This window comes from Odontesthes bonariensis, chromosome 23 (assembly GCF_027942865.1).
Source record: "Odontesthes bonariensis isolate fOdoBon6 chromosome 23, fOdoBon6.hap1, whole genome shotgun sequence".
In the NCBI taxonomy this organism is placed as follows: domain Eukaryota; kingdom Metazoa; phylum Chordata; class Actinopteri; order Atheriniformes; family Atherinopsidae; genus Odontesthes; species Odontesthes bonariensis.
In genome coordinates this window covers 4,406,779-4,420,406 of record NC_134528.1, presented here as the reverse complement: position 1 = coordinate 4,420,406, position 13,628 = coordinate 4,406,779, and the positions used below count along the sequence as shown (strand labels likewise).

Genomic DNA, 13,628 nt, shown 5'->3' with positions numbered 1-13,628 from the left:
CTCGCTCCCTAAAGGCTCTTTTTTTCTTGTTCAATAGTTCCTTTAGCTCACTGGTGATCCAGGGTTTGTTATTAGGGAAGCATCTCACTGTTCTGGTGGGGATGGTGTTGTCCACACAGAAGTTTATATAGTCAGTCACACACTCAGTCATGGCATTAATGTCCTCTCCATGTGGCTTACAAAGAGAAATCCAATCAGTTGCATCAAAACAACCCTGTAAGGCTTCTTCAGCTTCATGTGACCACTTTCTAACAGTCCTTTTTATGACAGGTAGTCTCTGGACAAGGGGTTTATATGCTGAACAGAGAAAAACAAGGTTGTGATCTGATTTTCCCAGGGGAGGTCTTGATTTGGAAATGTATGAATCCTTGACATTTGTGTAAAACAAATCCAATGTCTTGTTTTCTCTGGTAGAGCAGCTGACAAACTGTTGAAAAGTTGGCAGTGTAGCAGAGAGTGAGGCATGATTAAAATCACCAGATATTGCCACAAAAGAATTGGGGTGTTGAGTCTGTATCTTAGCAACAACGGAACTGATGACATCACATGCAGTGTCGGCAACAGCTGAGGGTGGAATGTAAACAGCCACCAAAACAACACTGGTGAACTCTCTTGGCAAATAATATGGACGAAAACTTACTGCCAATAGTTCAATGTCAGGACTGCAGATACGACTCTTCACAGTAACATGTCCTGGGTGACACCATCTGTTGTTGACAAGCACTGCCAATCCACCAGGTAAACGCAGCTTACGCAGGTAAACGCAACTAACGCAGGTAAACACAGCTAACGCAGGTTAACACAGTGTAACTCTGCACAGCAGCATGATGGCGTGTCCTCAGCCAGCTTACAGACAGAGACTAACCCTTCACCAACGTCCTGCTGATTTTAGAATGAGGTATATGACCCTGGACCCGGTTAACATCGGACCCTTCTGCTCTGTGGCGGGTCCCAGGAAACAGGGGTGCCTATTGCAGCCATCATGTGGCTGCCCTCTCCGGGGGAGCCTCTCTCCCCCGGTCTTCTCTCTCCCCATACCCCTCTCCCTTCTGGCTCCTGTACACAGCACACATTCACACACCTAGGGTTCTGAGGACGGGTGTGTTCTGCTGGGTGCAGCGGATGGGTCCACGTAGGTGGTCCCCTTTGCTGCACTCTGCAGCCCCCTGCCCAGAGAAGTTTGAACCTGTTAATTGATTCATAAATCTGGAGGCTGTGAGTGGTTTCCTCATGAAAAACAGCTATTTTAATAGTTTTAAAGTCACAGTGTAAAGAAATAATTAACACTTTAATAGCAGAAAGGTTTAATGCATTTTCCCATCCACAATTTTCCCACTTTTGCCCATTTTGCCGGAATTCCTTTCGACTAATGAGAGCCAAACGTAATAGCACACCATTCCCGATCGAGGTACTAAATAAATTGGTGTGCATTAATCATATAAAAAGCAGTAAAAAGGGACCGAAGACAGTCAAGGGATGGATTGCGCCGCTGTCACCTTTGCAGCCTCTTCTGGGAATTTATCAACAGGAACAACACAGAAACATGTCACATGGCAGCATACTCAGAGTTCCTGACGATAACAGATCATGAGGCTCCTTTATACTTCCTGAAAACATTCTGTGCGTACGTGGCCAAAACCCAATCTCTGCTCAGCACCGTGTCTGAGCATCTTCCGTTATCAGCTTGGCAGAGATCGTTCTGACCCTGAATAAAGTGACCCTGAAGCATCCCATAGTTCTGCTGCGATAGGCCCAGCCTGCTGGGGGAGCTCCCATGATGCACCTCTGTCACTCTGTCAGCACAACCAGCTCTCTGTCAATCCAGTTTGACCCGTTTGTGACTGACTGCCACACCTTTAGTTTCCACTGATGCAGAAACTTTGTGGTGAACTAAAGTCCCACCTTTACAGTCACAGCGGTGAGGAGATGGCTTCTGATTGGTCGGCCGCTGTGCCACCTGGCTTCTGATTGGTCGGCCGCGGTGCCACCTGGCTTCTGATTGGTCGGCCGCTGTGCCCCCTGGCCACCTTCTGCAGGTATAAGCAGTGAAGTCTGAGAGCTGACAGGCGTTCGTGTGGAGAGTTCAGTTCCAGCTGCAGGTGAGTTCACACAGGTGAGCCCCGAGCGGGATGACTTTACACAGAGTGGCAGTCTGTCTCTGAACCCTGATCATTGCTTTATGTTGTGGATTCAGCAGCTCAGCAGAGATCCAGACGGACATCCGCCTCCGTCACTTCAACACAGCTGAGATGATGAAGGTGAGTTTGGACCTTATTGAGCTCTTTAAAGCCTCGGGACAATATTTCAGAACTTGGGATCGGTGCTGTTAGCAGATCTGGGTCGAGTCGTGTTAAACAGACTCAGATGTTTGGGTCTTGGATGGATTTGCTCTGTCCAGATCTTAATCTTCCCATAAGTGTTTGAATTCCAAATGGATCCAGAACTTTAAACATGTCGGAACCATCGTTATGAACAAACTTGTAGATGTAGAACAGATAACTCTGTATTAGTGTGAAATAAGCAGATCCTGAGCACTCCCCCACAGTCTGAAGTGAGTGACTCCTTTTATCCCTGTAAGGAAGCAATGCACTGCATTTCTGACCTGATGGAGCAGCGACACTGGGTTTCAGGAAGGGGAGCTTTCACATGAGTGCTGCCATGTCTGGGGGTTTTCGCCATGTTTTTCATTGTTTACTTCTTAGTTTTGCCATGTTTTAGTTTTTTCTCACGCCTTAGTTTTCTGGTCCAGATCCAGTATTTAGTTTAGCCATGTTTTCCCCACAGTTTCTGCTGCTCTGCCATCACCCTCATTCACGCCACCCGTGTTTTTCCCCTCAGCTGCACTCACTCACCTATCACTCCGTCAGTATTTAGTTTCCAGGTTTCCTCATTCACTTTGCCAGATCCTACCCGTCAATATCCTTCACACCAAGTTAAATATTATCATGTCAAGTCAAGTTCTTTGATTTTTCTCGGTCACAGGGATGTTTTGTTTTCTCACAGTTTAGTTTTTGTCACCCGGCTCAGCCGCGCTTTGTTTTGAAATAATAAATCAAGTTTGCTTTTTGAAGTCCGCATCATCTCGTCTACGCCTCGCACCCCCACCTTACTGACAAGTGGCTGTCGTCTCACGCATCACTAACTCACAGACAGTTAACTTTAGTCCAGGTGAGTTTGGCCCCGCCCCTTTTCCTGCTTCTGCCAATCACTCAGATCCTCCAGAACAGAGCAGAACGTCATGGATACAGAACGTGTGGCGAAACGTGGTGCTGCAGCAAAGTGAGCTAAAAAGAGGAAACTTCTTATTTATTTCTACGTCAAAAATCACGTTGTGCAGTTTTCCAGCTCAGCGACTCTGCAGTAAAACCTGCCTGCAGTCGGACCGCCACCCGCTGAGCACGTTCGGAGCAGCAAGAAACCGAAAAGACATGAAAGAATGTCTGAAGTGCGTTGAAGCTGCTCAGCAGCAGGTGGCAGACGGTAAGAATCTCCTCATGTCCTCTGTTCCAGCTCCCATCAGTCCTCCTCCTCCTCCTCCTGGCTCCGCCCATGATCAGCTGTAAAACCTTCCAGCCGGTCGACTGCAGCGACATCCACCACCACGACAACAAGACACCCAGCGGAGTGTACACCATCTACCCCATCGGATCCACATCTGCTGTCCAGGTACCCCTCATCCTGTCTGTGAAGCCCAGGCAGGGGCTGTTATTCACAGTCTCATGGAAGGAGGTGGGCCGAGGGGCCCGTCTAAGGGCCACAGCAGCCCAAACCTCCCTTCTGCTTTCAGTCTGTGGGTTCTTACTCCTGTAGGGGCGGTATGGGCTCTTTGGGGTCCTTTGAGGCTCTTTGGGATCCTTTGGAGTCTCTTTGGGGCTCTTTGGGATCCTTTGGGGCTCTTTGGGGTCCTTTGGGGTCTTTTGGGGTCTCTTTTGGGGTCTCTTTTGGGATCCTTTGGGGTCTGTTTGGGACCCTTTGGGGCTCTTTGGGGTCCTTTGGGGTCTTTTTGGAACCCTTTGGGGTCCTTTGGGGTTTCTTTGGAACCCTTTCGGGTCCTTTGGGGTCTCTTTGGGATCCTTTGGGGCTCTTTGGGGTCCTTTGGGGTCTTTTTGGAACCCTTTGGGGTCCTTTGGGGTTTCTTTGGGACCCTTTGGGGTCCTTTATGGGCCCTTTGGGGTCTCTTTGGGGCTTTTTGTCTCGTAAAGACGTGTAAAATCTCCATGAAGTCTGGATCACATGAACACATGGTGTGTGTGTGTGTGTGTGTGTGTGTGCAGGTGTACTGCGACATGGACTCTCAGGGAGGACGCTGGACGGTGAGTTCTCCACCTGAAGTCGCGGCCGGTTAACGGAGAACCTCAGTTCTCTGAGTGTTCTCTGAGGTTCTGCCTTGACCCTCAGACCCTCAAACGCTTCTTTGCTTCCAGGTGTTCCAGAGGAGGATGGACGGCTCGGTGAACTTCTACAGGCCCTGGGATCAGTACAAGACGGGCTTTGGGAACGCTGCTGGGGAGTACTGGCTCGGTGAGACGTGACTTTGCTGGCTGTCCGTGTTCTTTGACTGTAGCGTAACATGTGTGGCGTTAGCTCCACCTACAGGTCAGGGGAGGAATGACAAACCTCCACAGGATGCCTTTTAATGTCAAGAAGAGTTGATAATGTCCAGCTGGAGCAGGTCTGAGTAAAGTGAGGATATAAAGTTAAGGTACTCTTGTTGGTCCTTATTATGTAGGTTAAATCCTAGGCGGGGCTTACTCTTCTAATTATCTATGTCCTCATGAGTCGGTAATAAATCAGGTTGTAATTTTTTGAGTTGATTTTAAACACATTTTGAAGTGACTTTTCTGTTCTGTGGCTTGAAATATAATTGTTGATATCTTCAGCAGCTCTGTAGAGCATTCAGAAAGTGGTGTCCCTGTAATACACCCACAGAACCGGTCTGACAAGCGTCCTTATAACACATATAAACCTGTGTGTGTGTGTGTGTGTGTGTGTGTGTGTGTGTGTGTGTGTGTGTGTTTCTGTAGGTCTTGAGAACATCCATCAGATGACTCGCCAGCGAAACTACGAGCTGCTGGTGGACATGGAGGACTTTGAAGGAAAAAAGGTGTTTGCTCGTTACTCCTCCTTTAAGGTGGATGCTGAGTATGACGGTTACGTTCTGCAAGTGACTGGATTCTCCAATGAGGGAGGGGCTGGTGAGTTACCATGGTTACTCCTGCTGTGGAGTTTAATATCAGCTGTCTTTTCTGGAGACTTTGTCATGGTTTCACTCTGAGAGGAGCTGATCAGTTTTTCCTTTAATTTCCATCAAATAAAAACAATAAGAATACTTTGGTATCACTTCACTTGTGTTTCTGCAGGAGAAACTGAAACATTCCCTTCTTATATTTGCTGTGTTTCTGCAGGAGAAACTGAATCATTCTCTTCTTATATTTGCTGTGTTTCTGCAGGAGAAACTGAAACATTCCCTTCTTATATTTGCTGTGTTTCTGCAGGAGAAACTGAATCATTCCCTTCTTATATTTGCTGTGTTTCTGCAGGAGAAACTGAATCATTCCCTTCTTATATTTGCTGTGTTTCTGCAGGAGAAACTGAAACATTCCCTTCTTATATTTGCTGTGTTTCTGCAGGAGAAACTGAATCATTCCCTTCTTATATTTGCTGTGTTTCTGCAGGAGAAACTGAAACATTCCCTTCTTATATTTCCTGTTTCTGCAGGAGAAACTGAAACATTCCCTTCTTATATTTGCTGTGTTTCTGCAGGAGAAACTGAATCATTCCCTTCTTATATTTGCTGTGTTTCTGCAGGAGAAACTGAAACATTCCCTTCTTATATTTGCTGTGTTTCTGCAGGAGAAACTGAATCATTCCCTTCTTATATTTGCTGTTTCTGCAGGAGAAACTGAAACATTCCCTTCTTATATTTCCTGTTTCTGCAGGAGAAACTGAAACATTCCCTTCTTATATTTGCTGTGTTTCTGCAGGAGAAACTGAATCATTCCCTTCTTATATTTGCTGTGTTTCTGCAGGAGAAACTGAAACATTCCCTTCTTATATTTGCTGTGTTTCTGCAGGAGAAACTGAAACATTGCCTTCTTATATTTGCTGTGTTTCTGCAGGAGAAACTGAATCATTCCCTTCTTATATTTGCTGTGTTTCTGCAGGAGAAACTGAAACATTCCCTTCTTATATTTGCTGTGTTTCTGCAGGAGAAACTGAAACATTCCCTTCTTATATTTGCTGTGTTTCTGCAGGAGAAACTGAAACATTCCCTTCTTATATTTGCTGTTTCTGCAGGAGAAACTGAATCATTCCCTTCTTATATTTGCTGTGTTTCTGCAGGAGAAACTGAAACATTCCCTTCTTATATTTGCTGTGTTTCTGCAGGAGAAACTGAAACATTCCCTTCTTATATTTGCTGTGTTTCTGCAGGAGAAACTGAAACATTCCCTTCTTATATTTGCTGTGTTTCTGCAGGAGAAACTGAATCATTCCCTTCTTATATTTCCTGTTTCTGCAGGAGAAACTGAATCATTCCCTTCTTATATTTGCTGTGTTTCTGCAGGAGAAACTGAATCATTCACTTCTTATATTTCCTGTTTCTGCAGGAGAAACTGAATCATTCCCTTCTTATATTTCCTGTGTTTCTGCAGGAGAAACTGAATCATTCACTTCTTATATTTGCTGTGTTTCTGCAGGAGAAACTGAAACATTCCCTTCTTATATTTGCTGTGTTTCTGCAGGAGAAACTGAATCATTCCCTTCTTATATTTCCTGTTTCTGCAGGAGAAACTGAATCATTCCCTTCTTATATTTGCTGTGTTTCTGCAGGAGAAACTGAATCATTCCCTTCTTATATTTCCTGTTTCTGCAGGAGAAACTGAATCATTCCCTTCTTATATTTGCTGTGTTTCTGCAGGAGAAACTGAATCATTCCCTTCTTATATTTGCTGTGTTTCTGCAGGAGAAACTGAAACATTCCCTTCTTATATTTCCTGTTTCTGCAGGAGAAACTGAAACATTCCCTTCTTATATTTGCTGTGTTTCTGCAGGAGAAACTGAAACATTCCCTTCTTATATTTGCTGTGTTTCTGCAGGAGAAACTGAAACATTCCCTTCTTATATTTGCTGTGTTTCTGCAGGAGAAACTGAATCATTCCCTTCTTATATTTCCTGTTTCTGCAGGAGAAACTGAAACATTCCCTTCTTATATTTGCTGTGTTTCTGCAGGAGAAACTGAAACATTCCCTTCTTATATTTGCTGTGTTTCTGCAGGAGAAACTGAATCATTCCCTTCTTATATTTGCTGTGTTTCTGCAGGAGAAACTGAATCATTCCCTTCTTATATTTGCTGTGTTTCTGCAGGAGAAACTGAATTATTCCCTTCTTATATTTGCTGTGTTTCTGCAGGAGAAACTGAAACATTCCCTTCTTATATTTGCTGTTTCTGCAGGAGAAACTGAAACATTCCCTTCTTATATTTGCTGTGTTTCTGTAGGAGAAACTGAAACATTCCCTTCTTATATTTGCTGTGTTTCTGCAGGAGAAACTGAAACATTCCCTTCTTATATTTGCTGTGTTTCTGCAGGAGAAACTGAAACATTCCCTTCTTATATTTGCTGTGTTTCTGCAGGAGAAACTGAATCATTCCCTTCTTATATTTGCTGTGTTTCTGCAGGAGAAACTGAATCATTCCCTTCTTATATTTGCTGTGTTTCTGCAGGAGAAACTGAATCATTCCCTTCTTATATTTGCTGTGTTTCTGCAGGAGAAACTGAAACATTCCCTTCTTATATTTGCTGTTTCTGCAGGAGAAACTGAATCATTCCCTTCTTATATTTGCTGTGTTTCTGCAGGAGAAACTGAAACATTCCCTTCTTATATTTGCTGTGTTTCTGCAGGAGAAACTGAAACATTGCCTTCTTATATTTGCTGTTTCTGCAGGAGAAACTGAATCATTCCCTTCTTATAGTTGCTGTGTTTCTGCAGGAGAAACTGAATCATTCCCTTCTTATATTTGCTGTGTTTCTGCAGGAGAAACTGAATCATTCCCTTCTTATATTTGCTGTGTTTCTGCAGGAGAAACTGAAACATTCCCTTCTTATATTTGCTGTGTTTCTGCAGGAGAAACTGAAACATTCCCTTCTTATATTTGCTGTTTCTGCAGGAGAAACTGAATCATTCCCTTCTTATATTTGCTGTGTTTCTGCAGGAGAAACTGAAACATTCCCTTCTTATATTTGCTGTGTTTCTGCAGGAGAAACTGAATCATTCCCTTCTTATATTTGCTGTGTTTCTGCAGGAGAAACTGAATCATTCCCTTCTTATATTTCCTGTTTCTGCAGGAGAAACTGAAACATTCCCTTCTTATATTTGCTGTGTTTCTGCAGGAGAAACTGAAACATTCCCTTCTTATATTTGCTGTGTTTCTGCAGGAGAAACTGAATCATTCCCTTCTTATATTTCCTGTTTCTGCAGGAGAAACTGAATCATTCCCTTCTTATATTTGCTGTGTTTCTGCAGGAGAAACTGAATCATTCACTTCTTATATTTGCTGTGTTTCTGCAGGAGAAACTGAATCATTCCCTTCTTATATTTCCTGTTTCTGCAGGAGAAACTGAAACATTCCCTTCTTATATTTGCTGTGTTTCTGCAGGAGAAACTCAAACATTCCCTTCTTATATTTCCTGATTCTGCAGGAGATGGTCTGCTTCGTCACAACGGAATGAAATTCTCCACCTTCGACAAAGACCAGGACATCTGGTCTGGAAACTGTGCCAAGTCATTCCTGGGGGCATGGTGGTATGACCAGTGTCACTCTGCAAACCCCAACGGAGTTTACCGCTGGGGGGCTGATAAGACCCTCTATGCTGTTGGAGTGGAGTGGAAACTCTGGAAGGAGCATGACTATTCCCTGAAGGCCATCAGCATGAAGATCCGTCCTGTGAAGTAACTCTGCAGGACAAACTAACAGAACATCGTCACAGGTTGATCTGTGTCTGTTCTCTCATCTATCATGTAACCCAACAGAATCTTTGAAATTAAAGCATCAATCAAAAGTTCACATGAACATTTCCAGCTTGAATAAAAGTCAAATGTTGAGTGTGAGCAAAGTTATCTGTTTGGAAAGTATCCAACTGTGAAGTCTTTAAAGGGATATGCCACCCCCAGGCCAAATTAAGTGTATCCCCGCATTCCCGAGACATAAATAAGTGTGTGGGAGCGTTTTCCTGGCGACCCAGGCATTGACACTCCCAGACACTCCCCGCTACGTCTTTGGGAATCCCCACCCCGGACTTCTTCAAACAAACCAGCGTGAAGGGGGGTATTCCCAATGACGTAGCGGGGAGTGTGCTTCGGCTGTGTTTTCCGCACTGGAAACTAGTCCCAAACCGACATGAGCAAACCAAACCTTCCGTGTAGATTTAGACAGTCATTTGCACTCGATGTGAAAGTACACCACTCACACAGTAATTAGAAGGTAAATCAAGTAAATTAATTCACGTTGGGCGAAATCTTTCGAGTGGCGACGCTAGCATGTATGTATTACGCGCAACCAAGCAGTGGTCAGTGCTGTGAGATTCGGACAATGCCTGGGTCGCCAGGAAAAGGCTCCCACACACTTATTTATGTCTCGGGAATGCGGGGATACACTTAATTTGGCCTGGGGGTGGCATATCCCTTTAAGGTGATGGGTTTCAATAGTTTCCTGTTTAAGTTAGTGGAGAGTCATTGTTGTCGATGTTGGGTTGTCAAAGGGATAGTTCGCCTCTTTTGACATGAAGCTGTGTGACATCCCATATCAGCAACATCATTTCTGAACATCTTCTTACCCCCTGCTGCGTCCTGTGAGCAGAGTTCCAGCCTCGTTTTGGTGTTGATGAAGGTAGTCCGGCTAGTTGGCTGGGGTTTAAAAAATAAAGCGTTTTGCTTCTCAAAATAATATGTGTTCAAAAGAGTAATACATTTGCATCACAAAATCGTTCTCCAGGAAAAAGTCAGACGTCACAATCGCTTGGCCCTATTTTCTGTTCCTTCATATCAACGCGAACAGCCACCTAGCGTCAGCCGCGCCTGTCAAGGTGTTTGCTGCTCGGAAGCAGGGGACTGCTCGGTCTGCACTTGGGTCTGCACAGCAGGCAGTGATACGAAGAATGTATGTAATAATTTCTAAGTTATTTCAACTTAGTTAGTATTAAGTACATGCCACAAGACTTCTCTAATTAGGCCAACTCAGTTACTTTTGTACGATCAAGATGATTTGCCTAATCCTCTAAAAGCTTATTTAAGTTAAACCAACTTCTATTTTAATTGTGTTAAAATACTCCTTTTAAAATTTTCCTTTCATTCTACTCAGAAATTTCAGTGGAAATTGTTACATTAAAGGGACATTATGTAATTTCTTCCCCCATCTCGAGGTGCAATTTTATTTTGCAAAGTTGAATGAATTTGCTCTCTAGCACCTCACGTTTTCAAATGTGCGCTGCAACTTCTTGAACTACGGCAAGCGGAATGTGTCAAGATTCAAGAAGCTATAGCTTCAGACTCAAGGTCCATACAAACAAAAAGAAATCAAGACACACAGTACAAAGGATTACATAACACACATACAACAACACTATGAATACAGATGACAGATAACATGTCAGATAACATAACATCTCCTTTGGTGTGCAAGCAATGCAATTAGTCATATTCCGGGAGTTACCGGAAGTGACGTCGACGCAGCGTTAGCATTAGCCTGCGTTAGCAATAGGAGCATTAGCAGCGGTAAATAAACTCCCGGTAAACTTACAAACTTTCCAATGCCTCGTTTTGTGAGTTAAGAGCCTATGTATACTACGGCAGAAGTTTGGTAACAATCAGTGCATTATTAGTGGGATAATTTACGAGATAAAATCTATTTAGCATTTTTTTTTTAAACTTTATTAGTAAATCAACAAAATAACAGTTTACAAATGTGAGCATAACGCCAAAAAGAAGATATCCAGGGGGAGCATAGGAATAATAATAAAAAGAAGAAGATGATGCACTTACAAAAAGAAAGCTAATGAACACAAAGACATATGTGCCAAGGAATAAAATCTATTTAGCATTAGCGGCTGTAAGCCATTTGGCGGAAATGACGTCACAATGACGTCATTTCTGCTTAGGCCTGGTGGGGAAATCGCGATTCGAAGTGCTTTATGTCCCTCTCGGCACTTCGTCATTTTTCATAGACCGGAAGGACATGGCAGCCTCCATAGAGCTTACCTGCTCTATGTAGATACAGACAAGTTATTCTTCACTCAGGAGGATAAGTGAGATTTTTGACAGAGATAATTTTACACCAATGAGGACTAATTTATGAATGATTATGTTGATTTGAGCTAATAAATTACTTAATTTATTACATAGTGTCCCTTTAATTTTTAATGTTGAGCCAGCACAAGAACTTATTTATCCAAGTCAGAATATATCACACATTGAAATTTCAGATCTGTTTATTCAAACAATCAGCCACGAATGGCAACTTCCCTCCGTGCCTCCACAGACTTGTCCCCTGAAAAACAAAAAGATAACTTGGTACACCTGAGGCATCAATATTCTCGTAGGCACTATGGGTGCTGCTAAGGCTGAGGAGAACAATGTGTGCAGTGACCTGCAGGTGAGGTAAAGTGCAGCATGATGTGAAGCTTTGGGTGGAGATGGACTGAGCTGGAACTGTGATGTAACAGAACCCTGCAGATCTGAACGGGTCACTGACTGACAGAGGAACCCAAACAGAGCAACAGGAAGTAACTGCAGGTGTCCGCATGAATCACCTTTAACCTTGTAGCACCCAAGCATATGACTAATCATTGAAAAAAATCATTTTGGCTCTTCTTGCATCTTTTTGGGTGGGAATAAACCAATGTTTTTGGAATTGGGCTATTTTTGATAATTTTAGGCAATGTTGCATATTTGCAACTGTGGGCTTTCCTGATTAATTTAGTTCACAAAACCAAGTCATTCTCTGCAGATCGTTTGGCAAAAAAGGTGTAGTGAAAGTTCACCAGTAACTGCTGCTACCACAATAAAATGTATATCATAGACCTTTATTGAACATTGTTAATACAAAGTGCGGAACGCAACCATCATAAACTTTCCATTCAACAACAAATCAAACAGATTTTACAGATCTTTGTTGTGAAAAAGTGAAGCACATATAAAATGCAAAAAAATGTAATGTAAATCAAAATGCAATGTAAATAAAAAATATTACATTTTTTATTTACATTACATTTTGATTTACATTACATTTTTCATCAAATAAAAAATGTGCACATGAAGCTAATAAAAAAATGCAAAAAAAATAATCATAAAAATACACTTTGGAGACCTGAGCTCCCATTACCGCTGTGAAAGGTGAAGAAAGCAGACCACAGCAAACGAGACCAGAACGAACTAGAACAGACCACCGCAAAGCAGAGTGTAATTCACTGAGCCAAGAAAATGATTGCTGTGACACATAAAATGTAATGTAAAAAAATATTACACATGAATGTAAATAATGTATGTAAATTTAAAAAAATCAAATCATGTAATGTTAATAAAAATATAAACAAAAATATAATGTAAATAAATAATGTAAATAAATAAAAAGCTTGTTGCATATCTGCAACTGTTGAAACAGTTTCATGAACTTTTCCCGAGGTCGAGAGAAACAGAAAAACAAAGCACTTTGATAATGTCTTTATTACCTGTGGGATCAGTTTTATCAGGAACTGGTGACCTTTGGAGTGCAGAATGTGTCTGTACCCGCAGAGCGTATCTTAGTTCAATTCTAATATTTGTCTTTTATCCCACTGTAGCACTTTGAGATTTTTTGTAAATGTAAAGTGCGTTGTAAATAAAATGTATCATTATTATCACCATTATTATTATTATTATAATTATTATTATTATCTTTACCTGCAGAATGTATCTGTACTCTGTACCTGCAGAGCAGATGTCCACAGGTAGATAACAGCTGATCTGCTCCGAGTGCGTCTGAGCAGTTGAACACAAACTTTCTCTGTGGGTTCTGCAGCTCCTCAAACTGAAGGTGAGTACCATCACATCGTCGTTTGTGGTTCTGTCGGGTTCTCTGGGATCCATGGGCCTCAGTTAGACAACTGACCCGACATCAGGTTTAATCTGTAGGAAACAGGAAGCCACATCCAGGCAGTTATTTGTAAAACTGGAACGCGACATGAGAATGAGCTGAACCGCAGACAAAGTCCGGTCGTCCTGGTTGTTTTATTCAACCTTTGCTCCGTGAATATTTCTGCTTATTAAACACGGAGTGGTGCTTCATTAAGAGGACATTTTTCCACATCATCCTGGGACTCTGCTCGTACTTTTTATCATTCATATTATTTTCTATTTGATATCATTTCTCAGATCTTTACCTGCTTGTTTTGGGTGACGCTAAACATACAATAAAGGTATGAAATGTTAATCTTAATAAGGATATTGGTAATTTAAAGGGAGCAGCTATGGGAGCCACAAACCTTTTGGGTTTTTGTGATTTTGAACTAACAAGAAAGATATTTAAATGACATATTCAAGCCTAAATCAGCTGATTCCATTTGTTTCTATTGTTTTTGAGTCACTCGTTTATTTGT

At 42.4% G+C, this 13,628-nt stretch overlaps 1 protein-coding gene across 3 annotated transcripts; it reads left to right on the top strand.

Annotated features, from left to right (window-relative positions):
- Nucleotides 1-2,008: 2,008 nt before the first annotated feature.
- LOC142373977 (microfibril-associated glycoprotein 4-like) lies at nucleotides 2,009-9,943 on the top strand. 3 transcript variants are annotated; one of them, XM_075457463.1, is made up of 7 exons: nucleotides 2,009-2,099; nucleotides 2,195-2,258; nucleotides 3,511-3,666; nucleotides 4,275-4,313; nucleotides 4,425-4,521; nucleotides 5,025-5,195; nucleotides 8,700-9,943. In XM_075457463.1, the coding sequence occupies exons 2-7, from the start codon at nucleotides 2,250-2,252 to the stop codon at nucleotides 8,951-8,953; spliced, it is 726 nt and encodes a 241-aa protein (XP_075313578.1). In that variant the 5' UTR covers nucleotides 2,009-2,099; nucleotides 2,195-2,249; the 3' UTR covers nucleotides 8,954-9,943. The 3 variants fall into 3 exon arrangements, with proteins under 3 accessions (XP_075313578.1, XP_075313579.1, XP_075313580.1); XM_075457464.1 differs by having other exon boundaries at nucleotides 2,043-2,099; nucleotides 2,198-2,258; XM_075457465.1 differs by having other exon boundaries at nucleotides 2,071-2,113; nucleotides 2,198-2,258.
- The last annotated feature ends 3,685 nt before the right edge of the window (nucleotides 9,944-13,628 follow it).